This window comes from Polyodon spathula, chromosome 37 (assembly GCF_017654505.1).
Source record: "Polyodon spathula isolate WHYD16114869_AA chromosome 37, ASM1765450v1, whole genome shotgun sequence".
Classification (NCBI taxonomy): domain Eukaryota; kingdom Metazoa; phylum Chordata; class Actinopteri; order Acipenseriformes; family Polyodontidae; genus Polyodon; species Polyodon spathula.
In genome coordinates, this window is record NC_054570.1 from 204,001 (window position 1) to 229,000 (window position 25,000).

General features: G+C 41.9%; 1 protein-coding gene across 4 annotated transcripts; it reads right to left on the reverse strand.

Moving 5' to 3' along the window:
• Positions 1-3,519: 3,519 nt before the first annotated feature.
• LOC121304343 (monoacylglycerol lipase ABHD2-like) lies at positions 3,520-22,446 on the reverse strand. 4 transcript variants are annotated; one of them, XM_041235424.1, is made up of 12 exons: positions 22,242-22,446; positions 18,398-18,607; positions 16,012-16,116; positions 15,281-15,493; positions 11,814-11,989; positions 10,938-11,105; positions 10,058-10,241; positions 8,380-8,472; positions 7,845-7,958; positions 7,463-7,532; positions 6,737-6,821; positions 3,520-5,529 (listed from the first exon to the last, which is right to left on the reverse strand). In XM_041235424.1, the coding sequence occupies exons 4-12, from the start codon at positions 15,484-15,486 to the stop codon at positions 5,339-5,341; spliced, it is 1,287 nt and encodes a 428-aa protein (XP_041091358.1). In that variant the 5' UTR covers positions 15,487-15,493; positions 16,012-16,116; positions 18,398-18,607; positions 22,242-22,446; the 3' UTR covers positions 3,520-5,338. The 4 variants fall into 4 exon arrangements, with proteins under 4 accessions (XP_041091358.1, XP_041091355.1, XP_041091357.1 ...); XM_041235421.1 differs by having other exon boundaries at positions 22,228-22,446; XM_041235423.1 differs by lacking the exon at positions 18,398-18,607.
• Positions 22,447-25,000: the final 2,554 nt, after the last annotated feature.

Below are 25,000 nucleotides of genomic sequence, written 5' to 3' on the forward strand. Positions count from 1 at the left end.
AGGATTTCGCATATGTGAAAGTTTACTGCAACGAGCCGACTACAAGGGCGTCTGCGGTGTTGCTGACGGCTCATAGCAACAAACAGCGCTTGCTAAATGATGTCTTTACGTTCCCACAGCCCAATGCAACCTCCACTGACGTGTCAAGATGACACCAGATCACTCGTGAACTCAAGTAGTCGTTCCACAGTGACAGCAGTTTGCAAACGTTGCACTTCCATTGGTTTCACGACGCTGATTAGGTTAAAGTTACCCTGGAGGTTCTGATGAGTCCGTCACTCTGACCGAGCGGTCCCGTCTGTCACTCCTCATCGGAGAGGTATTGCTGCTGGTCCAGACCTCGGGCAGCATGAACACACTGTATGTAGATCTTGAGTTTCCCTGGTTTAGGCAGGAAGGGCTGTTTAGAGGTACATGTGACTTTATGGTTTTGATGCACGAGGGTACTTGTTCTTCTGAAGTGCGTAACCTTTGACCTGACGTGGTCAATGGGTTGGCATGTTTTGACATGAATAATAATGGACCATGAAATAGAAGAATGAATGTCAGGAAAACCAGTCTTTAATGAAATCAACACAGTGATAGTCTGCATTCAGCTATTAACATTGCAGTGAACCCATTCTTTATTCTATGGATCGAGACAAGGCTTTCATACAGGCAAGATCACTAATCCTGACGTGCTTTACATAATGGAGTTGGGTTAAGCATTACTGGAAACGTATCCAAGTTAGATAACAATTTGTTTGTTTCACACGGTTTACCCTTTGAGTTTGTAACTTTATTGCATGGCACTGTTAAAATGCCAAGGAGACACTAGAGCTCGATTGAAGTAAAGAAATTCCTTGAAGTCTGAAGTTTAATCTAGGTTAAAACACACTTTCTATTCCACACATTGGACTTGTTCTAGATCAGAGCAAGAACAGACACAGAGAGAAGTGTTTATTCGAGCATGAGGATTTCTGCAACACGCAGCTAGCACCCTTTGAGCAGCTGTTGGATATCTGAGGACATGCCAGCAATGCTGCTCTGTAGATGCAAGGGGATTACGTATGTATTCAATAAGATTATGTGGCCACTTTAACATTGCTCCATCATTGTGATTAAACAGCCATTAAACATTCAATACCATCATGACTTCTATCCTCTTGTGGAGACATAGTCTAGCAATCCAAGACAGGAGGCAAGCAGATATTACGAGAAAATAAATTTAATTTGGAACACAATCATTGTAATTTTTAAAATAAACACCCCTTCGGTTTCTGAACAAAAACACACACACACTAACTCAGTCCATATGGCAGCTGAAGGACAAATCACACACTTTAAATAAGAATAATCTATTGATTCGTAAAAGTGAAGCCATCAAAAAGGAAAACACAGGCATATATTTAACAAATCCTGATGGGGGGGGAGGGGGAAACGAAACACAACATCAATGTCTTCATAAAGTTTTAAATTGCTTTAACTCTTCCCCCCCCCCCCCGTCTTGAGAGCATGTTCCTGCACCTTCAGTGCACAGGGGAGAGATATGGCCTGTGTCACACCAACTGCCCTAGAAACTCACCCAGGTCCACTCATAGCTGGGGTTACATAGAGGGGTGTCTGCAGAGTGCTTGAGCAGTGTTACAAATCCCAGCATCACCCCTCTGCAGTCTGTGTTTCATTTTTATTTAAGTCAGCAGTGGTCAACCTGCCCAGTCCCCAACTAAATACAGAAGGGTTGTATTTTTATTATATACAACAGGATTCCAATGCAAAAAAAAAAAAAAAAAAAAAGTGTTGTAATCTAATGTAATTTCTCAATTAATCTGGCTGTTTAATAACCCTTCTGCACACAATTACACTTTGGCTGCCAATAAAGCATAAACATTTAAATATTAAAATAACTTGTTCTCATTAACCATTAAATCATTTTAATTCATTAAAAAAAAGACCGTTCTCTCCTGGTCCCTGTAACAATCTGTGGTAAAGTAGGACACATTTTATCTTTTTAAACCCAAAGCTTGTCTCTTTGTGAAAGGGTTGCAGAGTTAATTGTTCTGTATTTCTCCATGCCAATGGGAGTTACTGTGTTTGGTTCAATTCTGCACCTGCAATTAAGGTGTAGAAATTGGTCATGGACAAACTGCACTGTGCAGCCACACACACACAGTCCATACAGTAAACTCATAAAACAAAACAAATCGTACAATACCAATGCCATTGCTTTACCTTCTTTGAACAGGGCTATATTTCAAAACGCACCTTTCAGCAGTCAATGGCAAACTGAAAGGGTAAAAAGTTCAACAGGGCAACATAATGCACATTGCTCTGTACTTAAAACTTATTACTAGTTATTGGTTTCTTGGAGAATCCCTAATTGATGCCTTTTTTTTGCAGCATTCCCATTCTCCAGAAACACAGTGAAGCTGCCTCACCCCAACTCCTGGTGTTCAGGGGATCAGGAGCGCATTCACTATCCTGGGGGTCCCTGGCTGCCTCACATTGGCACACACCCTTTTATTACTTGTTCATGCTAGTAGAAGCTCTTGTCGTTGTGCCACAGAAGGAACTCTTTATCTGACACAGTGAAACCTGGTGGCAAGCAAGATATTTGCAATACCTTCTTATCCTGGTTTAACAAGGGTTGTAAAGGCAAGAGCATATCTAGCAGACATTCAACACAGGCTGGGAGGAACAGTGAAACAGAAAGTGCATTTAAGGAAACTATTACAAGCTGTGCACCAATTTTAAATGGCTGTGTTTAACTACTAAGAAAGCACTTCCAAAAAAGCTGCAACAACTCTTGGTGCAAGGACCGTAAACTGTAAACGATCATTCCAGTGAGCTATCGGGTAACAGATTCCAAACACTCATCACCCCGCCCTGTGCAGACTGAGATATAGCCCACATTCAACATCAAAGTGAAAAAAAAAACACCAAAAAGTGCCACTAAAAAAAGCAAAATCAAGGTTATATTAACACAACAAATGCTGCTCTGCAAAAATAATTGTAAAATAAGTGTACTTCAGGACAGCTTAGGAGACATTACAAGGCCTTTGTGTCATCAGGTAAATGGGCTCCACCCCATTGCCTGTATGCAGTTGTGGATAAACACAGAGCTGTACAGGGTTAGTGCTGGATGACCCATCCTTTCTGACACAGTAAAGTTTGTACTTCATGTTATTCGCTCTATTTATTCAAATGTACCAATACTGCAAAGCATAAGGAGATGCAAACTTTCGTTTTGGGTGTGCATCGTTTTGGATAGGTCAGGATTCCCTAAAAACTGGAGAAGCTGTGGTGTTCTAATTAACTAACACGCATTTCATTTGTTTTAACATCTATGGATTGTCAAGTTTAAAAAAAAAAAAAAAAAAAAAAAAAAAGTGATTAAGTGCAAAAGAAAAAAGGAACGCATGTGCACTCATCTTGCACTTGGGATGGGACACAGGTTACAGTAGAAGTACGTCCTGCTGGCAGTGACAATAATCCGAGAAGTGCCACAATCGGTTCTCTTAGGTAACAAACAGACATAACGAATTTTTATTTTATTTATTTATTTTTTTTAAATATGGTCATACGAAAAACAACCCACCTCTTTCACCCAGTAACCCAACTTATCGCAGTAACATAATTTGCGTAAGGAATATAAGAGCTTTTTTTTTTTTTTTCAAAGGCAAGGGTAAACAGACACATAGAAAAGCAAAGATTCTGTGCATCTGTTAGAATTCTAAACTCACGACTCCCCAGCATCTGCTGGGGAAAGGGAAGGTGTTTCCCAATGAAACAGAGGATAACATTTCATTTCAGAAATGTTCTCTCGACTTCCCTTCCCTTCAAACACACCCGAAAGTTACAATTAAATAAATAAAAAGGGGTACCCTCGAGGCTAGTGGGCGTTAACAAATTAAAACCCCATCTTAAGAACCATAATTAAAAGATGGGATTTAAAAATAAAAAGCTTGACATAAACACATACAGTGGACGCTTTGTGACCTTTGGGATGAACTGCAGCAAGTGACAGTAGGAATGCAAGTGAATCCAGCTGGGTTCAGACCGCTAGTCCTGTAGAGCAAACCTAGGTCACAATTAAAAGAGTCAATGTTTTAATCTCTTTCACGTGACAATAAGGCATAGAAACTAAAAAGCACAGCCTCAGAGAACTGAACCGCAAGACAGGGGACAAAAACCCAACCGGGATCTTTGTGCCTTGGGTAAGTCTGAAGCCGGCGTGGACACCTGACTAAAAGAGTCCCAGAGAGTGAGACAGGACTCAGAGCATCAACTAAGACAGACTGCATGGCTGTGAAGTCAGTGTACGTGCCTCTACATTACAGCGGTCAAACCCCAGGGCCAGAATGTGCAAAACTGACAACAGTAGCCAAGAAACAGAAAGGGAAAAAAAAAAAAGGAGTTTGAAACCACACGCAAAAATAAAAGAACTTAAATCAAGGGTTTAAAAAAAAAAAAAAAAAAACGAATGAACTCCAGAGAATGCATTTAGATCTAGGGCGGGGAACACTAGATGATAGATCGGCATTTCAAGGTAACTTGAAACCCTGGGGCTGGACAGGACGTTTGTGACTGAGATTAGAGGGGAAGCAGTTAGTATATTTTTCCTTTTTTTTTTTTTTTTTTTAACATATAACCCAGTTTTTCCAGCAGAGGTAAATTCTCTCCCCCCAAAAAAAAGTCTAAAATATACAGTTACATTTATTATTATTATTTTTTTTATTATGGTTCCTTATTTATATATATATAGTGTTTTAGTCAAGGATGAATTTTGGCAACTGTTTTTTTCTCTTGGTGCACAAGAAAGGTGGCAGTGACTACAGCCAAGCGAAGGTTAGTCAACCCTGCCTGCAAAGGTGCATTCTACACGGTTCATCCAAGCGCTTAACTAAACACTGACCTGAACAACAGCCCCTACCCTTCAGAGCTTGGACTCGAAGAACACTTGTGTGGTGGTTCTGTGACGTAAACTACTGGCTGTTTTACACCAGCATGAACTGTGCCACTGAGCCCCACAGAAACATTGACTGCATTATATCCCTTTCGATCTTCCCTTCTAGTTTTGGTTATTGTTATTTTTTCAGCATGTTCACATTCAGTGTTCTTGTTTCTGTTTCTTCCCTTTTTGCTCGTCACATATTAAAACACAGCGGGGCTTTTTTGTTTTGTTTGTTTTGGAAAGAAACCAAAACAAACAAAATTGTGAAAACTCTCCCACAGAAAAAAAAAAAAAAAAAACAACGATAAGAAAAAGTCAGTGGAAGAAAGTAGAAGAAGAAGGAGGAGGAGGAGGAGAGCGAGGTGGCAGGGCGCTGTCAGGGAGGGGTTCGTGTTCATCCGTTTCCTACGAGCAGTCCTGTTCACTGCCACTCCCGCACTGCGGTTTGTGTCTCTCCCATTGGCAGATGGTGTTGGCGTACTCCACAATCACCTTGTCCATCCAGGTGAGAGGCTGAGGGAAGAGCACCGCCCCCTCGAAGAATCCCAGGTGCCCTCCATGTAGCGTGAGGGCAAAGATCACATTCTCCTTCTTCTCTGTGAGAGGAAAGAGAAACAAGGTTTCACTGCTTCTGAAGAGAATAAGGAGACAAACACTGAGAGGGAGAAGGGGCGGGAGGATTACAGGGTAGAGTGAAAGTGAGTGAGGCTAAAGAGAAAATAGGACTTGTTTAAACACACTAACATCATCTTCTAGCACCTCAAATAAACATTAGGACAGTCTCCAGTTCTGTCACCCTGCACATAACAGGTGCTGAACACTCCAGTGCCAAACTTCCAATAGACAATGCATTCTTAGCTCAGTCTTACAGTTGCGTTGTATTTTAATGAGGACTAAATACACTCATTGTAACCATCAGCTCTCCAGCGCAGCACTGTCACCCTATCCCCTAAATCCACTTTCAGTTCTGAACCTGGCACATTATTTGTGAATGAAAAACAAGAATCATATTTTGGAAAGCTTGCACTCTGAAAACTAGAGGAGCAAGGAAAGTCAAAATCATGGGTTCTTTAAACACGATTCCCTGGGTATCTCTTACGCCATTCACAGCAAAAACTGGGTTAGTAGTTATTTTTTATTTATTTACTTATTTTTTTAAAAACGTCTGACCTTTAAATTAGCTCCCCAGGTAGAATGTATTTTGCGCTGCACTGTAGCTGATTGGAGACACACAGCAACAGCTGGTGCACTCAACTCCCTGCTCTTGCATTTCAGTCAACCAAATCCTGGGGCAACAGAGCCCTGTGGAAGCAGTGCATCCTCATGGGCAAAGTCGAGAGCTTGAGAGACAGGCTGGACTAGTGCTTACAGATGAAGGGCTGGTGGGCAGGGTGGTCTAGTGGTTAGAGTTGAAGGATTGATGGGCAGTGTGGGACTTAATTGTTCTATATTGTATTTCTTAAAAGCATAATTTCATAGCATGAAATGCATTTTTCCAAATTCATAGAAAAGCAAAAAGGAAAGAATGTCCGCCAGTCCCTCCAGTGTTGTTTTCTGTTCTCCATTTCTTCCCTCGGTACATTTACATTGTTCTATTAGATCCGTGACACACCAGCCCTGCAAACAACATCTCAATAGGAGACGTCCGAGGCAGACTACAGCAATACAAACAGGCTGCTTTTTAACTCGCTCTTTTTAAAGAGCCTGTCCTTTGGTTCTAATGCTAGAGGTTTATGAAGGAGCTGTGGTATGTACGGTACATTTACAGTTTCAATTGAAAGCAGACCGTCTGTATCTTCTTACCTGCAAGTGTGCGTGGGATGGTCAGCAAGCTTGGATGCACCAGTGGGTCATCTGATGTGTTTACCAATAACAGAGGCACATTGACCTGGAGAGATCGGGAACCCAATAAAGCTGGTCAGGTTAGAAGCTTGAATAGAAGTGCTACAAGCACACCTTGAATACCTTTCAGGAGATGTTTTTTCCTATATTTTTCAGAAAAAACTAAAAAGTAACAAATAACCAAATAAGAATACATATTATCTATAATAATCATAAAAAAACAGTCCAAAGGCCATGATGAATTTATACTAAATGTTAAGTAGGCAGAAGAGGGAATCAGAAAAGGCAGCAGTGTCTTCACCATCACGTTGCTCACAGACGACATTTACCTAGATAATGAATTTCCCAAAGCCCTCGGGCTTCATTATGTCTCCGATTATAGGATGGGATTGAAAACACACAGCATGGGATAACACAACACAACGGGTTTTCAAGATGTTTGTTAACAGAGCTATCAATCCCCACAAGGTTTTCACATAGAAAATAATCTCAAATGGGAGACGAGAGTCAGCCCCTCGCTCCCATAGCTCTGTTGCTGGTGCAGGAGATCCTAGCAGAATATGCCCTGCAGGATATTATTTTAACAAACAAACCGAAAAAAACACAACAATTCTACAGCATACTTAGTGGACAAATGCTTCAAGAGAAACAGGTCTGATAAAACCATACAATGAAGCAGATACTCACATTGTGAATATAATGGACACAGCTGTCCTTCTCATAGTATTCCTTGAGGGAGTCGTACCCATGGAATTTTCTACAAAATATCAACACAAATACAAAATAAATAAATAAAATCACACATAAGACAATTCTAAAAACTACATGCAATACATTTCACATTCCACCTCTCCTCCCAATGATATAAAGATCTGGCTCAAAATCAAAATTATTTTTTAAAGTGGGTTGTAATAATTATTATTGTTTTTTTTAAGTTAAGAAATTTATGCCAAACTAAATTTTGGAGTCTCCTGTAGTGGTAAAGTTGCTAGAAAATAGAATGCATAAAACAGGCAGCCAATTTTCGAGCGTACAGCGCTGGAACCCCAGCTGCAGAGAGGGCCCTCACCTCATGATGTTGTCGTCAATCTGCATGAGGGAGGTAGCTGTGAAGAGCCGGCTCAGGTCGGCATCCTCCATCATCCTGGGTCTCTTGCTGGAGCTGTCTCCGAACAGCATGCCCCTGCAACACAGAGAGTGAGCATCTGTGTGTGTTTACAGCAGTGAGCAAGCGAGCATCTGTGTGTTTACAGAAGTGGGCGAGTGAGCATCTGTGTGTGTTTACAGGAGTGAGTGAGCATGTGTGTTTAAAAGGGCTTGGCAAGCAACTGAAGGTCCTCTCTTATCGTAGGTCAGGATCGCATCTGATAAAAAGGTCACACTCTCATGACTGTAAACTTCACACGTGCTGTGTTCTTGATTTTAATTTTTATGAATTAATTTATGTATGATGTATAATTAGATTTTGACCTCGGAATGCACAGGACTGACTGACAACTGACAACATTTCTGCAAAACCCTGTTCAAGCTCCCAGCTTGGTTGAGCCTGGTTGATCCCCCTCTGCATTCAGCAGCTATTGTCAGCTGTGGCTGCCCGGGCCTACCTGTGTGAGAGGATGATCCTCTTCATGTTGTCCGCCATGAGGAAGTTGTAAAATCTCCGGCACTGATCCCACTGCAGGAATGTCTCTTGAGCCCTGGGTAACAACACAACAGGCCGGTTACTGAAACATAAGCTGAGTTTAACCACAAGACTGATTCATCACCAGCCAAGGTGGAGCTCATTTGTTTGTGTGTACTGTAGTTTGAAAAAGAGACAGACAGTCAGGTTTATCTAATTTTGGAATGAACTGTATAAATAGACACCAAGACACCTGCTCAGTAGAGATATATTATTCAGACTAGGCACAGTAACCTTGGGTTCCTTTGAACAGATGGGAAAACAAACAAACAGACAGGATTAACTTCACTCTGCTCCACTTCCTCTTATTCAACAAGAGCAAAATAAAAAACAGAAGACAAATCAGAAATTAGCAATTTGCCATTTTAACCTAGAGCAGGGCTTCCCAACCCTGGTCCTGGGGATCCCCTGTGTCTTCTGGTATTCATTCCAACTGAGCTCTCAATTACTTAACAAAACCCTTAATTGAACTAATAATTTGCTTAATTAGATCTTTTTACTTGTTTTTAGCTCTTAAACAGTTGCAGATTTCAAGTTAGCTGCAACATTTTATAAGTAACTCTGAAACTTTTTAGAAACTGAGAACAATTAAAAAGGTCTACTTAAGCAAATTATTAGTTCAATTAAGGGTTTTGTTAAGTAATTGAGAGCTCAGTTGGAATGAAAACCAGAAGACACATGGGATGGGTTGGGTAGCCCTGTCCTAGAGGCAGCTATGCTTGAACCAGTGCTTTCTTATTCCTGCCACTAGAGGTCCCTGATACTTTCAGAACACTGAAACAGGTTCAGATGCTCCGTCCCGGGACAGCATGAGCCAAACTGTTTCGTTAAGTTCCAGACAGCCTATTCTAGAACAGTGCCAAAGAGTTCACTTAAGAGTTTGAAAAGGAATCCACACAGCTGTTTGTTCAAATGGGAGGAACAGTATATAAAACAATACCATTATTGCCTTAGAATCTAGGACTACGACAACTAGAGATACCAGGGCGCTGTTTTGAAAGAGCAGGGGGAAGGTACTAAGCTGTCTGCATAACAAACACATCACATCAGAGCACGACAGACTCGGACTGTGCAAGCATAAGCTGCATAAAACAAGTAGATTATTCCCCTCCACAAATGTCATCCTGTCACATGACTCAGTTCTGAGCTAACCAACAATCTTTCCTGGAAACGGATGCCGTCTCACTCAGAGCTACATTTAATTAGTTTAAAACCTCCTGCTGTCCACGCTCGGCGAGGGGCATCTGAGTTGGCACAATTTAATCAGAATCTTTAGCACATTTGCCCATTGAAACCAATAAAAATACTATATATTTAAAATAATATAAGGTAACAGAAGAAACGATTCAGGCAACATCCTAGCACCCGCCCTCCCTTCCAAATCAGCAATGAGGGATGCCTGGAATGATTTCAGGAATTTCAATTATACACAGAGGATGAATACCTCCAGGCAGCCTAGAAGGACGTCAGCTGAGCGAGATAACTTACAAACAGCTGCTTACTTCTAAATAAAACATACGTCTTGTCACAGAGAGGGTTGGAGATACATGGGAGTCTGACGTCCATCCCTGTTCCTCCCAGACTGGCTTGCGAGTACCCACCTGAGTGCGCTGTAGCCCTGGCACACACTGACGCAGCACAGCACTCTCTCCTGGTTGGTGTGGTTCTCACCCAGGAACTTGCAGACAATGTTGCCACCTAGGCTGAAGCCCACAACAATGAGCTGCGTCTGGGGGAATGTCTTCTTGATGTAGCCCACCATGGCTGCAAACTCCCAGGTGCAGCCTAAGAGCAAGAGGCAATATTGAACATTTACAGGTTTTTATTTCATGTATGTACGTACTCAGGAGAGCAGTTAAGCTGGCCAGCAGAAAATGCATATAAAGTGATATAAAGAAACATTACTGATGCTGGAAGACTTGACCTGCCAGTGTAGAAAATTGGGTTGCGTGTGAATGTAACGGTCTGTGTTTAATGCACTTCTGAACTGGATACAGACTATTCTGTGCGGGGGTTCCTGCACATGTAATAATCACAGAGGAAGACATCTGCACTCTCCTATTTCTGAAATAAGCTGGAACACAGCTGCTGAAATATCAACACAAGCGATATGCTGCCTCCGGACTAACTTAAACACAAACCATCAAGCAGAAACTAGGTGGGGGTCTGGTGAATGCATGACTACAGCTATCAGGATCCTGAAACAATTGATCACTATGACCTGCACAAAATGTAAGTGTGCTCAGAGTCTGATACTCTGAATACATTGTGGTAAAGCAGGCGTTTCCTGTGTAAACCTCTGAAGACATGCATCCTCGGTGTGGAGGTAATCCACTCGAAGGTGGTCAGGCAAGGCATGTTACCCCTTGTGTGAAGGCTGCAAGGACACAGGAAGAGGACTGCTGACACAGGACTCTTGTTTGTAGAAATACTTGGTCATCGTGACCGTGACACACAAGCATTCGGCTCTGCTATCCTTACCGTAGGTGAACATGCGGGGAGAGGTTAGCTCAATGTTAGGCAGAGCTCCCAGGTGGTTAAGGACTGCACACCGGTAGCCCTGCTTCTGAGCGTAGTCCACAAAGGTTCGTATGTAGTGCTTCTCACTGTGGTTACCAATCCCAGGACAAATAACCATGGTGACATCATCTAGTTAGGAAATCAGATCAAAACAAAACAGTTTAGCATCAGGGCATGACACATTCCGAGAACATTTCTAAATCATTGCCCTAAACTTTGCAGATTGCAAAAATGAGAAGTAGAACGATGTGTTGTTTTACACAGGGTATAATGTGGCAGGAGCATTGCAAACTACTTCCTCTTGTGAAAGTTCCCAGAGCAAACTGAGCCCTCATAATCACTCTCCCCCTCTCTCATTATTCTCCTACATGCTTGACGTGTCTGACAGGTTTTGACACACTGCTACAGTAGGTAAATCAAAACCTTCCAAGAAAATAAGTAACATATTAAATCGCTGGGAGTGTCAAAAGTGAACACAATATGCTCCTCATGAAATGCATTTTACACATACATTTGAGCAGAAATTGAGCACTTGTTTGTCAGAATGTTTTTGTTACACGGCGAGTTCCATTATAGCCCATCTGAAAATACAAAGAGATCCTTTGGCTCCCAAGGAAGGGAAGTCCCTACCTGGGGAAATTTTGGCAGAGCAATTGGTCTGGTTATTCTACAATCTAACAGCACTGTGACCTCAGACCCAGCATGCTGGTGTGTGCTGGTAGGTGCATATTTTCAGATTGGAGCTACACCGCACTGTCCCTTCTAGGAATCCACATGGCCCTATACCAGAGCTGTGGGTGCAGATTTTGAATTGTGAGCGTTCTCCGCCCCCTTTACCTCCTGTGCACTGGTCAGCTAGAGGTTCGAAGAGGTCAAAGGTGGCCGTAGCCCCGTCATGCATGGCGAGGAATTTGCGCAGCCCTATTGGATGAGGTGAGCTGACCCGGCCCATCTTCCCATACAGCGCCGTCTGTAGGTGCCCGCATTTCCCCCATAGCAGGGGAGGAATGTACCTGTTCAGGAGACATTGATCAGTATTTAACTGCAATATAAATCTCCACCATCTAACTGTACCATTACAGCTGAGCTCAACACATTACAGTGTAGAGTGAGCAAAACTTCACTGAACAGCATCATTTATCTTTTTATTTTATTTTTAAATACAGCCGTTAGGAGAGATGTACGGGTTCCAGTCATAAATAATGTTTAACAGGTGGATTGATGAAACAGTGGTTTTAATCGCCTCCTTTCAAACCAGACCATTTACTCACTGGATGACTCCAGGGAAAATGAGATTTTCCATTATATTTTTGTCTAGTTCCTGGAGGATTATGGATCAGTCAACTGCACAGGATGACAGAAATTAATTACACTGTATTATGTGCTTAATTACAAGTCAGTATTAGCTAGAGCCATGAAGACTATATTTATACAATCCCAACCTTTTAAACTGATAGGAAGTCTGCTTGTTATAAAACAGTGGAGAATGGGGGTCAAAGCACCACACGCATCTGCATCCTCACTAGAACGACACAGTGGCCTACTGTAAATCACTTTTCCATACATATGCATACAGCTCAGAAATATGAAGACTGATCCAGCAGTCTCTCTGTAAGCACAATGTAAAGTAGACGAAGCAGGTCCAGTTTTATCTCCAAATAGGATTAGAAGATTGTAGTGCAGAGGGGAGGACTACCTGTTAAAGCAGTGTAAACTGATCAATGTTTATTGCAGAGAAACAGGACAAAACAGCCAGCACCGACTGACACAAGATAGAACCCCAAGGAGCAAGGCCCAGTCACGCTGACAGTCGTGTAAACATCCCTGTGCCTCTTATCTCCCTTTCTATGCTTTCTCTCTATCTCAGATCTAATCACCTCTTAAATTATTTTTCCATTTAACAATAAAACTCCAATGCTGAGTGATCGTAGCTAAAGCAATTCACCTGTTCCTCAGGACACTGTACTAGCCTTTGCTAACAGTTCTCCTCAGCTGTTGCAGTTTTCTGAATTGCCACCCAGGAAGAGAAAGTGTCTAAATATGTAAAAATGTGTGTCTAAATAGCCCCATTATTAGGAATAAGAAAACAGAAAGGGATTACCTCCTTCGTGAGGACAGACAGCAAGCCAAGAACAGAAGAAAAGTGCATGAAGAATACCTGAGTAGAATTAGCTCTGCTGAAATACGACCGGCGATCTCTGGTTAGACACTACAGAGTTCACAAAACCTTTAGCACACTCAGGGGTATGTAGTAGAGTAGACAGAGAGGCTTCCACAGCTGGTAATGCAGCCAAAGCTGTATTAGCCGAAGACACTTATGAACATGAAAAAAAATATGAGAATAGCAATTTACTATCTATGGAAACGCCCTTGTGCTTGCAAACAGGCACCAAAACAGGAAATGTCTGCAGTTGTGTCAGAGTTCATTGAGGTAGCCTGGCCCAACACAAGCCGTGCGTCACTGCTTGAAACATGACTCATCAACTCAGTTGAGCTCCTCTGCCGTTTATTTGTACAGCGCATGAAGGGAGGGTTAAAGTGTAGTTAAGGAGAGGAATCTGCGAGCAATTCAACAGTCTGAAGTCCTTCCTCATGACACTTTCTTACTGCCAGACTGGAGGCTCTTGTTACAAGGGTCTGTATCTGAGACTCAGGTGTGTCAGGAGTGTTTGTGAATATGCTCAATGCACCAGCATCTGGTATAATAACCCTTCTAAAAGTTTACTACTGTGGCAGTTTTGCAGTTTTCCCATGCTTTTCCTTGGGTATACTATGAATTCAGCAGTTTACCTTTTATTTATTTTTTTAATACATTCCCTACATCGCTAGGCTTTTCCATGCTTTCTATACACGATTATACTGTGCTACGCTTTTACTGTGGTGAACCTTTATAAAACCCAAAGATTTAAAATAGTCATTGGAATAATATTTTTACAAAAAGTACATAATTGGTTTGCTGTTATCTTTTTGTTTTCAGACATTAACATTTTTCAATAGGATCCTGCAATAACACATTATCTTTTAAACAAATGCAAAACAATTACAAAATCAACAGCGCTTTGTATAGCAGCCCAGCTCTCACGCCAGTCCTATACGCTACCCAGCAGCTACAGCCACTCTACTACTGTCATGGAAACAATCAAGTTACGCAACAGTGGGCTCTGGGTCACTGTATATAAAGGAGCTCTAGTTATGCAAACTACAGCACTAGACACCAGTTTAATCAGAACAGTACAGTAACAACCTTCCAGGTGCACTCAAGTGATAAGTGACCTGAAGCACATTACACCAAAAACACACAGCAGCAAATCCTCACACATTGCTCGATGCCTCCAAAACTATTGTGTAGAGAATAAAGCGCTACATTTTACTACATTTTTAGCGCTACTGGTCATCTCAACTGCTGCAATTTTCAGATCCTTGCTGCTCACTTCATTTCAGAGTCAGACCTCGAGTTCTAACAAACCCACAGAGGAGCTCCCATTCAGAAGAACCACACATCAGTGACCTTAACCTTCAGCCACTAAGCTACACTGCTTCCCCTCCCAGTCCACCACCACCACCACCACCACAAACCACTTAGTGAACAGCCTTATCGTATAGCACAAGGTCAGACTACTTTTCAATATTCATCAGACACTGCCTTTTGCTACAGCTCGTGCAACATTTGCCTTTGAGGGCATGCACTTAAGCAAATATTAAAGAAAAGCTTGCATGTTTGAATTTGTAACAGAACTTGAACTGTTCATCTACAGTCAAATTAGCCCAGATAAACTAGACAAACGACTAGGCACATACTGTATGCAAAACAGAAAAGGATTGTCCTGAGAAATATTTGAATTGAAGTCTAACAGTAGCTGCATTGCTGTTACAACATACCTGAGGTTCCTGAACTTCTGCTAATGCACAGCGGTAGTGCCGTATACTAACACTATTCTGATGTGACTAGGTACCATAAATACTGCTTGGACAGGATTCACGATTCTAAATGGTCAGCACAATTGTACATTTCAAAGCTCTGGCTTAAAGCCATCCCAGTTCCACTCCACAGATCCACGTTAAACATATCTGGATTCTCACACAGCCCAGACAGAAGCGTGCAGGCGTGCATTCTAGTCCATCACTTTGCAAATCTCACTTTCACAAGAACTTATTTTTATAGAATGTGTAGCAATATTCACTTATTTATTTTCAAATAATCTACACACAGGCCAATGCATGCTGATGAAAATCGCCTGCAGCAAGTCTGGGGATTATGCTCTTGTAGAAATACCCAAGAAAGGTGGGAGGCCAGCAGTACTCACTCTTTGGTCAGCAGCGAGCAGGACTTGATCAGGAAGCGGTTGAGCGGGGTGTCCTGATAGCTGAGGCAAGGCGGCTCGGTCGGGCTCTTCAGGTTCAGAAAGCGCACTATGATGTACAGCACTGTCGCCACCGCTGCCAGCTTCACCCCGTCAAACATCGCCGGCAACTCGGGGGCAATGGTGTCCACTTCCCCATCTTTGTTCATGATGGATCTGAGGGGAGAAAGCCTCAAGTTACACATGTACAGTGAAACGGTCGATTACACCTACCCTATCAAGGACATGATGTACAGTACTGTAATGCTATTACATACGTTGTAACTACTGTAAAAGACCTCAGGAATTCGCACAGATGGAAAGTAGACTCCCGTTGCATAGCAGTTTGATACATTCTTGGTTTTACTAAGAGTTTAATATGTCCAGAGCTTGCTACCTATATACTGTGGCTAATCAAGCTCACAGTAAAACATGGAATCAGTGAAACTGCTATGCAATAGGAGTGTTATTTCCATCCCTGATTCACAGACGCTCTCTTCCAATATAATGGAGATGTTTCCAAAAGAAAGCTGGCAGCACAAAATAAAGTGGATTTGTTATTTGCAGCTTTACCAGAAATAACTTTTTTCTGACCCACCCTTCCACTGTTTTTGTATAATATTATGCTATACAGCAAGTATAAAGAACAGTCAAATTACAACACTACAGTATCGAGTAAATTAAACTTTGCTTACCACGTTGGCTTCTCTTTCTGTATACAAAAAAAAAAAAAGGGATAAACTGTCCACACTGTGTGCGATCTGTGCAAAATTTTCCAAGTCACAGTGTTCCGGTCAAATCTGAAAATCAACAAAGACACAAATTACTCTTCTGTTCATGAGATTGACAGGCATCAGGCAGGAACGAGAAGACAAAGTCCAGACTTCATACCAATTTAGTAAACCATGCTGTATTTTAGCGTTCGATTTATCAGCCAACAGTTTGTTTCTGCTGAAAGAAAAAATGATATCCAACACGCTAATTGGCAAAGCTGCACACTGCATATCACAGTGCCAGGGACACATTTAAAAATAAAAGGTCACGGTAGGCTCTAGCTAAAGCGATCGGAGCTGCTGTTGTAATTACATCCCCTGTGCTGCCCCTGTTCGTCTGTGTAGAACTCCCTGGAAAGGATAATGATCAGAGCCTCTGATTCAAGCCCCGAAATTAAAAACAACTGAGGACTGCACTGGAAGTGCAAGGAAACAGCAGCAGCAGCAGCAGTTGGACTGCAGTTTAAGGTTAATGTAATTGCAGTTTACTGTTACAATGTTGCGTAGCAAAGACACAGCCATTCAATTATACTGGCACTCGGGTATCTGTTTGCACGGCTGCCGGGGTACAGTGTAAGCTACAGTTTATTTGTTTGTTTTTGCCAGTGCAAGGTGTGTATTGGCAGAACTGAGATGCAATCTCTGAATGTGTCTCTAGAAAGGGTTGAGTATTACCAGGAGAACAGAGTGGCAGCAGCACACAGAGACAGAGCTGGCTTATAAAGTCTCCAGTCACCAAAGCTGTTCACAGCAGTAGTATAATTATTGGTATAGCTCAAAGATGCACTCCAGGAGTGGAGACCAGACTCTCAGAACAGGGGAGAAGCTACATGCACCAGTGTGACTCATGTGCCCCTAGTGCCCACTTTATTGTTCCAGTTCAACAGTTTTTACATCACAAGCAAAGTAAGATCACAACTGGCATCTGAATTATAGCATTTCCTCAGAGAGGCACAGGCCTGGATGGGCATGGGCTAAACATTATCAATCCGTCCATTAGTGCTGCAGAGTGGTGTGTGCATTAGGTCAATGCATCCTCAGAACATCCTTATTCTTTATGCTTTTACATCATTTCTGGCAAGATGTTCTTTTTGTTTTATTTAAAAACCAACAAAATCAAGTTTGGCGATCTAAACTAAAACAAATCCTCCCAGGGGAAACTTCATATTTTATTACGGTTTTGGTTTTTGTCGCAGTGGAATTACACATCATCCCTGTATCATCGCACAACGATACACGGAACTGCGCTCACACATGTATGTGAAGGGAGAGAACGGCAAGAAAGAAGAAGAGTAAAGTCAGCAAGACCTTTACACACTGCCTATGGAATCAAAACAAAATCACTATGCACCGGTTCAAAGAAAAAGAAAAATAAACACAGGCAGCCAATAACCAATAAGGTGTCAAAACACAAAATACAATGAAGAATATACAGAGCCTGTATTCCAGGATGCTCTCTCATGCTGATTCATTGTTGTGTAATGTGGATCTTTACAGTACAGTAGTGTGAAGACAGGAGGGGGGAGGACGGTTAAGCTCTGAACTAAACCCAGGTACAGAGTCATTTCATGGAAGTAACCATCAACAAATGAAAAGAAAACCAAAACAACTTTTCATTCGACAAACAACTCCCATTAAACCACTCCGATGAGCACCCATTACTGCCCCAGAAAAACACCAAATTGGTCCTTGGATGTACGAAACAAAATATAGACCAAACAAAACTTCTCTAAACTCTCTGGCTGCACACACCAGCCCTGACTACAGCTGGTTCAGACTATAAATATAGGAGAGAGCAGGGCACTAAACAGCGAATCAGGAGAAAATCTCAAAGCAAATCTCTGCATTTAATATCTATATTAAATAAATAATCTGCTTCTCTCTCTCTCTCTCTCTCTCTCTCTCTCTCTCTCTCTCTCTCTCTCTCTCTCTCTCTCTCCTCTTGCAGATACGAAGCAGAGGCATTTTAAAAGACAAATACACAAAAGGGATTTTGTATCAATCATTTTAAATGCAACTGCATGAATGGCAAAGCCTATCCCTTCAAGCACACTGTATGATATCCATCTCCCAACTCAAACAGCCACACCTGTATGAATAAAAGTATGATTAAAATATGCATGCATGCAAATACTAACATGAACAAAAGCACAATGTACATACTCACATTCTAACGCATGCACACCAGATGTAATTTCCATAGTGTTTTATGTGGCTCAGAAAAGGAGCTATTCATAAGACTGATGAAATGGTAGCACCTGAGCCAATAGTACAATAAAAGTACCCCCACCCACCCCCCGTACCATACCGTATAGTATCGATATTCTCGCTTGCTCTGAGAGGACCAGTGATCCGCAGAGGAGCTTCCCCACCATTCCATCAGGAAGGAGGATCCTTAAAACCCCACTCCCAGCACCGCCATCCCAGGGAGCCACCCCGATCACACGAACCCCAAGCGACCACCCAAACAGGCCCGTCGACAGCTTCCCGACAGCCAGGGAGAGATGGCAGAACCTTCCTGGAGGAAGCAGAACCAAGTCAGTCAAAGCTGGACTGAGTGAACAGAACCAGGCAGCCCCAGGATGTGTTGGGACCACAATCGGAATGTGTGTGGGAGTGTTCCAACACAGGCATTCTTTCAGTGTGAAAAGAAGTCAGGATCCATGGTGACTGGTGACCACAGCATTGGATTAATGCTTAAATTACCCTTCCAGCCTGAACCCTACTGGCCAAGAAGATCTTCGACAAGGCTGCACTGTGAAAGCTAAACTATTGAAGACTCTACTGTAGTAAACAATCACGATTCAAGGAAATCTAGTTTCGTGAAGAATTTACAAGGACTGTCGGACACTGTGGTTTTAAAGAGCTCTCCCTCTGTGGGCTTCACAGGGCAAGCCAACGCAAAGCATGTTGCTTTCACAGTTTATCTGACTACACCGTTTCCCTGTTCAAGAACTAGGCTACAGTACTTCTTTAAAATGTGTCTTTAGAAAGCTGTGCAGACACAAAGTCTGTACTCACCCAACCCTGTAGGAACTGCAGAGTCATGTGGAAAACGCCCTGTTTTACAAATAACCTTGAGGCATGGTATCTTTACTGCAGTTTACCAAACAGTAGATCATCAGCAGACATCTTACACAGTATCCACAGATCAACAACAGCTGTCACATCATCCAGAGGATTACAGACAAGGTGATGCATTAACCAGACCAGAATCTACCCCAGAAAAAGTGGGAACACTCTCCACGTATCACAGCCTCTAACAAAGCATCTTCTAATATATATATGTAGTCCTTCTCCTATCTGAACAGGTCTGCAGTGCCAGTGCAGCCAGCACACCTCTGTGATTTGAATTGTAAAATGAGAAGCACATGAAGGAGAATTCGGCTTATAATTCAGCACATGAACTGTATAGACACGTTCCCTTTATCTTCTCCTACACTTCTGAGAACCTGTCCTAGAATCCCTCATAATTCTGGCTTTGCTTCCCTGTCTGGCAGATACAGTACTGACTTGCAAAATTAATACAATAAAGAACTGCGTTCACATATATATTATATAGAACCCCTTTAATGACTAGCCAATAGTTGGGCACGGTTAGACAGTTTCTGAAATGCGCATCTTTTGACGACCGAAATATTGACGAATAATGCAGCACAAAAACATCCCAATATCTGTTGTAGCTTTAAATAATAAATAAGACACACACGGCAGCATGCCTCAGGCCAACTCAAACTCAACAAAACAACATTGACATTTAGTACCCAATACATAGACTGAACACCAAAACCTGGGGCACATTGCATTAACAGATTCTATGGTTTGAAATTTCGTTTAGGAAAACACGTTGTATGCTTCTTGAACTGTGGCAAAGATCAACTGGTGTTTCTTTGCTTTGTTGCACAAGGTTTCTAGAAGAGCCTTTGCACTACCATCACCATGCTTTGTACACCGATTTAAAGAGGGGATAAAAAGACAATATGAGAACTGCATTCCACCACTGCTAACCCAGACTATTTAAACACATCAACCACCTCCTAGGTTAATCACAGTATCAGTTCCAAGTTTAAACAGGCTTTTGTTATAGTAAACTTAGCCAGTCAATAGACTTTTAAACTGATCAACCTTTAAATTCATTCGGTACATTTCCTTTTGCTTTGTTGTTACTTGGAAAGTATCTTCGTACATTGTAGGCAGTAGGCAGAGTATAGCCTAATCAAGCAATGTCTGAGCGTTAGTTTGAGTTTCACTGTGTGACTTGTTCCCTAGATTGCGCTTCTTTGTGAATGGTACCATGATGTATGTCACAAACATTTGGGCACGTGGAAGCCATGCACGCTATCAACAGGCAAACATACTAGCTGATGACATGGAGAACTAAATGTAAAATGAACACCAGGAAAGACAAACACACACAGTATCCAGAGCTGATACACCCTACAGAAAGATAAGATAGGTGTGCCATTAACCTTTGATGGCTCAATCTAGTGTTTGAAATCACAAAATGGGTGAATGCAATTATATCACTCCCTGGTCACTGAGGTTCGGGGCTTGATAATCCTGAAATCCTGATAATAGTTCACTGTTTCAAACCATGTTGACAGATCACTTGATATTCTATACGCTACTGTCATGTTAGCAAAGATACAAGACACCAGGGGCAATCAATTTGAATAGATTAGAAGGATGCTACATTTCAACCCTAAAATAAACCACTACCTTATTTGCTGGTTGTATGTCTACTGAAATATTTCTGATCTGTACTTTTAAACATGCTGTAGGCTACAAAATAATGACATGGTTAAGAAAATAAAGTCAACACATTGTCAAATCTGTGTACAATACAGGCTTTCACCCAACTGTGTGCTTCATGTACTGGCCCTGCACTTGATTTATGTATAAAACAGGTGGAAAATCCGTAGGAATGAGTTTTTCAAAATAAAACTTTGATGAATCAATTTAAGAAAAAAATGTAGGCACGAAGTTTCAGAAACCATTTCTAAAACAACTCTAAACACTTACACTGATGAAGACAGGCATTTCACTTGTCACATGCTTCACAATACTCAACTCAGGAAAAACTGTTCAGTCCGGGGCAATGCGGTGTACATACTTTTTTGAACTACTGGAATGAGTTCATTTTTATATGAAGAACGCACTGCCCCAAGTTACTGCCATTTCACATTTTCCCAGGTGTTCATTACATAGAAACGAATTGCCCCAAACCATGATTTATTTTTTCTAAGCCATGTGTGCGTTCTTCATGAAGGAATGACACATCTAATGAATAGACACCTTCGGTGACGTCATTATAATACTTAATAGACAGAAGTCATGTGCACTGCTCCCAACATGTACTTTCAAAAAGACATCTGATCAAGTGTTAAAATGATCAGATGTTTAAAATGATCAGCTGTTTTAACAATTAATTTTAACAAATTAATTGTTAAAACAGCCTTAATTAAAACTGTTTAATGCCTAAAGAGAAACGTAAATCCCGTGTAAAACATGGTTGCTCCAAACTTGAGTTGCTTTTTCAAACATATGATTTTACAATATATGTGGTGAAAGTAATTTATACAAGAAAAGACCGTTTTAACACTTTTTTTTCCCGGTGTGAGGGAATTTGAGGCTTCAGCAGAAGTGCTGTCAGCAAGACTGAATTCTGGCTTTTCTCCAGACCCAGCTCGTAGTTAGTAGACTGGCGAAATCTCGAGTTTTTAAAAGGCCAAATTTTGAGTTTTTAAAGCGAAATATCGAGTTTTAAAGACGACATTTCGAGGTTTTTTTCTCTCTGTTGGCCCTAGGTCTCTTCCGTAATAATGAAACAAAGTAAATAATAATGTACTAGCCACGCCTGGTGGCATTAAAATCTCGCCTAAATGATGATGTTGATCCGCAGCAACTGCGTTTCCTGTGTTTTCCGGCCCAATTCAACCCCCTGTATACATTTTTACAACAACAGTCAGCCGTGTACAGTACGGGACAGGTGCAGGGTGTACATTACACACACAATCAGTATGTTGCTCATACTCTATGTATATAATTAATATGTACGTGCGTGTACTGTAAGATCCTAACACGAACAGCCCCAATCCCGCAACGTCAACAGCGCATTTCTCAGGTAAATAAACTCACATGAGAAGGCATACCCGTGTTCTTCCTCGAGTTATTTTTCAACGTTGTTTCTTCCTTCGTGCAAGCCACTCTCTTCACTCTTGCGCGGATCCGCTTTGCTCATTTGACTATTTTTTGCATTTTATTTGCAACAAGTTTATTGTATTTTCCTCCCGGTCGGCAGAGACGTGCAGATTTCTAGCAACCCCGAACTCCACTTCCCACTGCAGACTCGCTCATTACCAAAACCAAGCTTCCATTGGCTTGCGGGAATTCCTGTTTTTTTCAGCTGCGGACATAAGTGGTTTTAAACTCTGTCGATCTTTGGCATAGGCTCAGCCTCTCTTTGTGGATTGGTTAGAAGGACTGATAAGCCTGCCCACCCAAGAGAAGGTCTAGAATATTGAGGAGAGGCGGGACAATGAGATCTGTCAGATCGCTGATTGGTCTATTCATCATTGTCAGATACCATGAAGCTAACGGGTTTGATTTTTAAATAAGGCAAAAAGTGTGTTCTCGGGTCAGTGTGGCTTCTTCCAGGTAAAACATGTCTGCTTAAACAGAAAGCACGCTGTTCCACAGTACGTGCCGATGTTAAGTTGCCAGAGTGAGAAACTATCTGATTCATTGCGTTCTCCGGGTGGAAAGGACACTGGCGAGTTAGCAACACGACCCTTCTGAATGCACTGCTAATTGTCTTTCCTGTTGTGGAGTTACACAAGCAAACAGCAAAAGGCAGTCTGCACAAATCCGATTCGCTTTTAAAATAGCTTCTTTCCAATAGCCAACGGTTAACTGGTCCTTTGAACTACCCTTTAGAACATGATAAAGCATGGGAATTGTTTAAAACAGGGAGTAAACGTCATTGTTGGGTCCTAATAATTTAATTGAAATGACCCCACCGTCCCATAAAAATCTTGGAACAGGACGTGTTGAATTTGAATGACTGTTTTAATAACTCTGAGCTCCAAATGCCGTTTAAACAGAAAGAACAGATCCAGATGGTTTATCTGTGATGAGAATGGCCACAAGGTGGCAGCATTCGTTGTTGAATATTTGTATATTTCACTGGCACGCAGTAATAACACGCGGGCTGGTAAGGTACATTTCTCAAACCGACCCTTTTGTGCATTCAAGAAAGACACCCATTGTGTCGTTTTTCTTGAACCTTAACATTAAAGTTTGAAACCCTGTATACGTGCCTTCCAGACTATATTATTATGCTGAGAGCAACACTTTTCGAAAGTAATATAATTGCTGCTCAAACCACAATGTTTATAACTCGCTATTTACATCTGGCTTTGACTGTATTGTTATACTAAACAATGCATGCAATGGGAGGGTGGCTATAAATGAATTAGTGGTTAAGACCTTTTTGACAAGAGTCTATTTCGAAGTTTATTCTTACGTAGATGCGCTCATACTCCACACGGCTTATAGGGATATTGAACTTCATTCTCTATTGAGGAGGGTAACATGTTTGTGATGGCACTGATGTAACAGATTTTACTGACTCCTGCTGGAGAGACGAAGTAAAACAAGTAGCTGGCCTTTTTGTACAGTGGTTAACTGGTGACTGTGAGCTTACCAGTCCGTGCCCATGGCTCTCGAACTGGTGCGGTCCTGCTCTTAAATAACTTCTCTGAAAGAGGGAGCCTGTGAGTCTGTCCCTCTCAACAACAGCTCTATTTGCAATCTGCAGGAAGCTGTGGCAGCTATAGATCAGCCAGGCACAGAGCTTGAATAATGAAAGCTGCTGCTGTTTGAAAGCACTGCCTGTTTAACACTAGCTGCAGATCAACAGTTTGAGAGGCAGGCCAGAGGCCAGGCTGTTAATGAAACAGTGCTGTTTGACTGGGCAGCACCTGGAATACAGCTGACTGAAACAGGGAGGGGAGGGGAGATGTGTACTATAACAACCCTTTGCAAAATGCTTTTATCATGATACACCACGATACACTACGTGTGTACGGGTCTCTCCCTCTCTGAACCCCCTCTTCTCCCCTCACTCTGTATAACCCATCTCTCTCTCTGCCCAGGCACAGACCCATGAACTTCTCTTGCTGACTGCCCTCTGACTCAGTCCACTAGTCTGGGGTCAGAAGCTTTTAAACTTACTGGCTTTTATTTCACACGTCCAGATTTAAGCACTAACGCCCAGTTTTGGCAAGGGACAAAGGGAGTTATGGATTTCCCCAAACTGCCAGCTTGATTAACGGGAATAAATTGGTTGACAGTCTTCCTCCAAGCCCATCCTGTGTCACAGCCGGCCACACTGGATCAGGCAGCATTTCTTGTACACAACTGTTATGACATAGAGAAAAAATGTATCTATGTATAGTATATTAGCAAGTGTTTATTCATGAGCCACAGTGCAGTAACTGTTTGTCATTACCGCTCAATTCCAGCTCTGTAACATGTGTGAAGTTAACAAAGTAATGGTGATAATGATAATCAGGCTACCGGTGTAAAATCGAATGTGCTGTGGGTTCTAGCGGAGGTGACAGTGTTGACAGCGGCAGTAACTGGAGACCAGGCCAGGGGTGTCGTTCTCAAACGTACAGTTTATTGAAACCGCTTTAACAAACCAAAAACAAGCTCAAGATCCGAACTGCACTTAAACAGAGTTATACTATGCAGTTAATCGTGACGTTCTATCTAAAGTATCAAAACTGTTTTTTTTTTTTCTAATAAGGCATTGAAATGGGCCGAGTCTTGTTATATAGAAAGTATTGTGTTCGAGTTAGTAATATTCAATCTCCCTTTAGGAATTGCGCAGCGGGGGTCCCCCGGG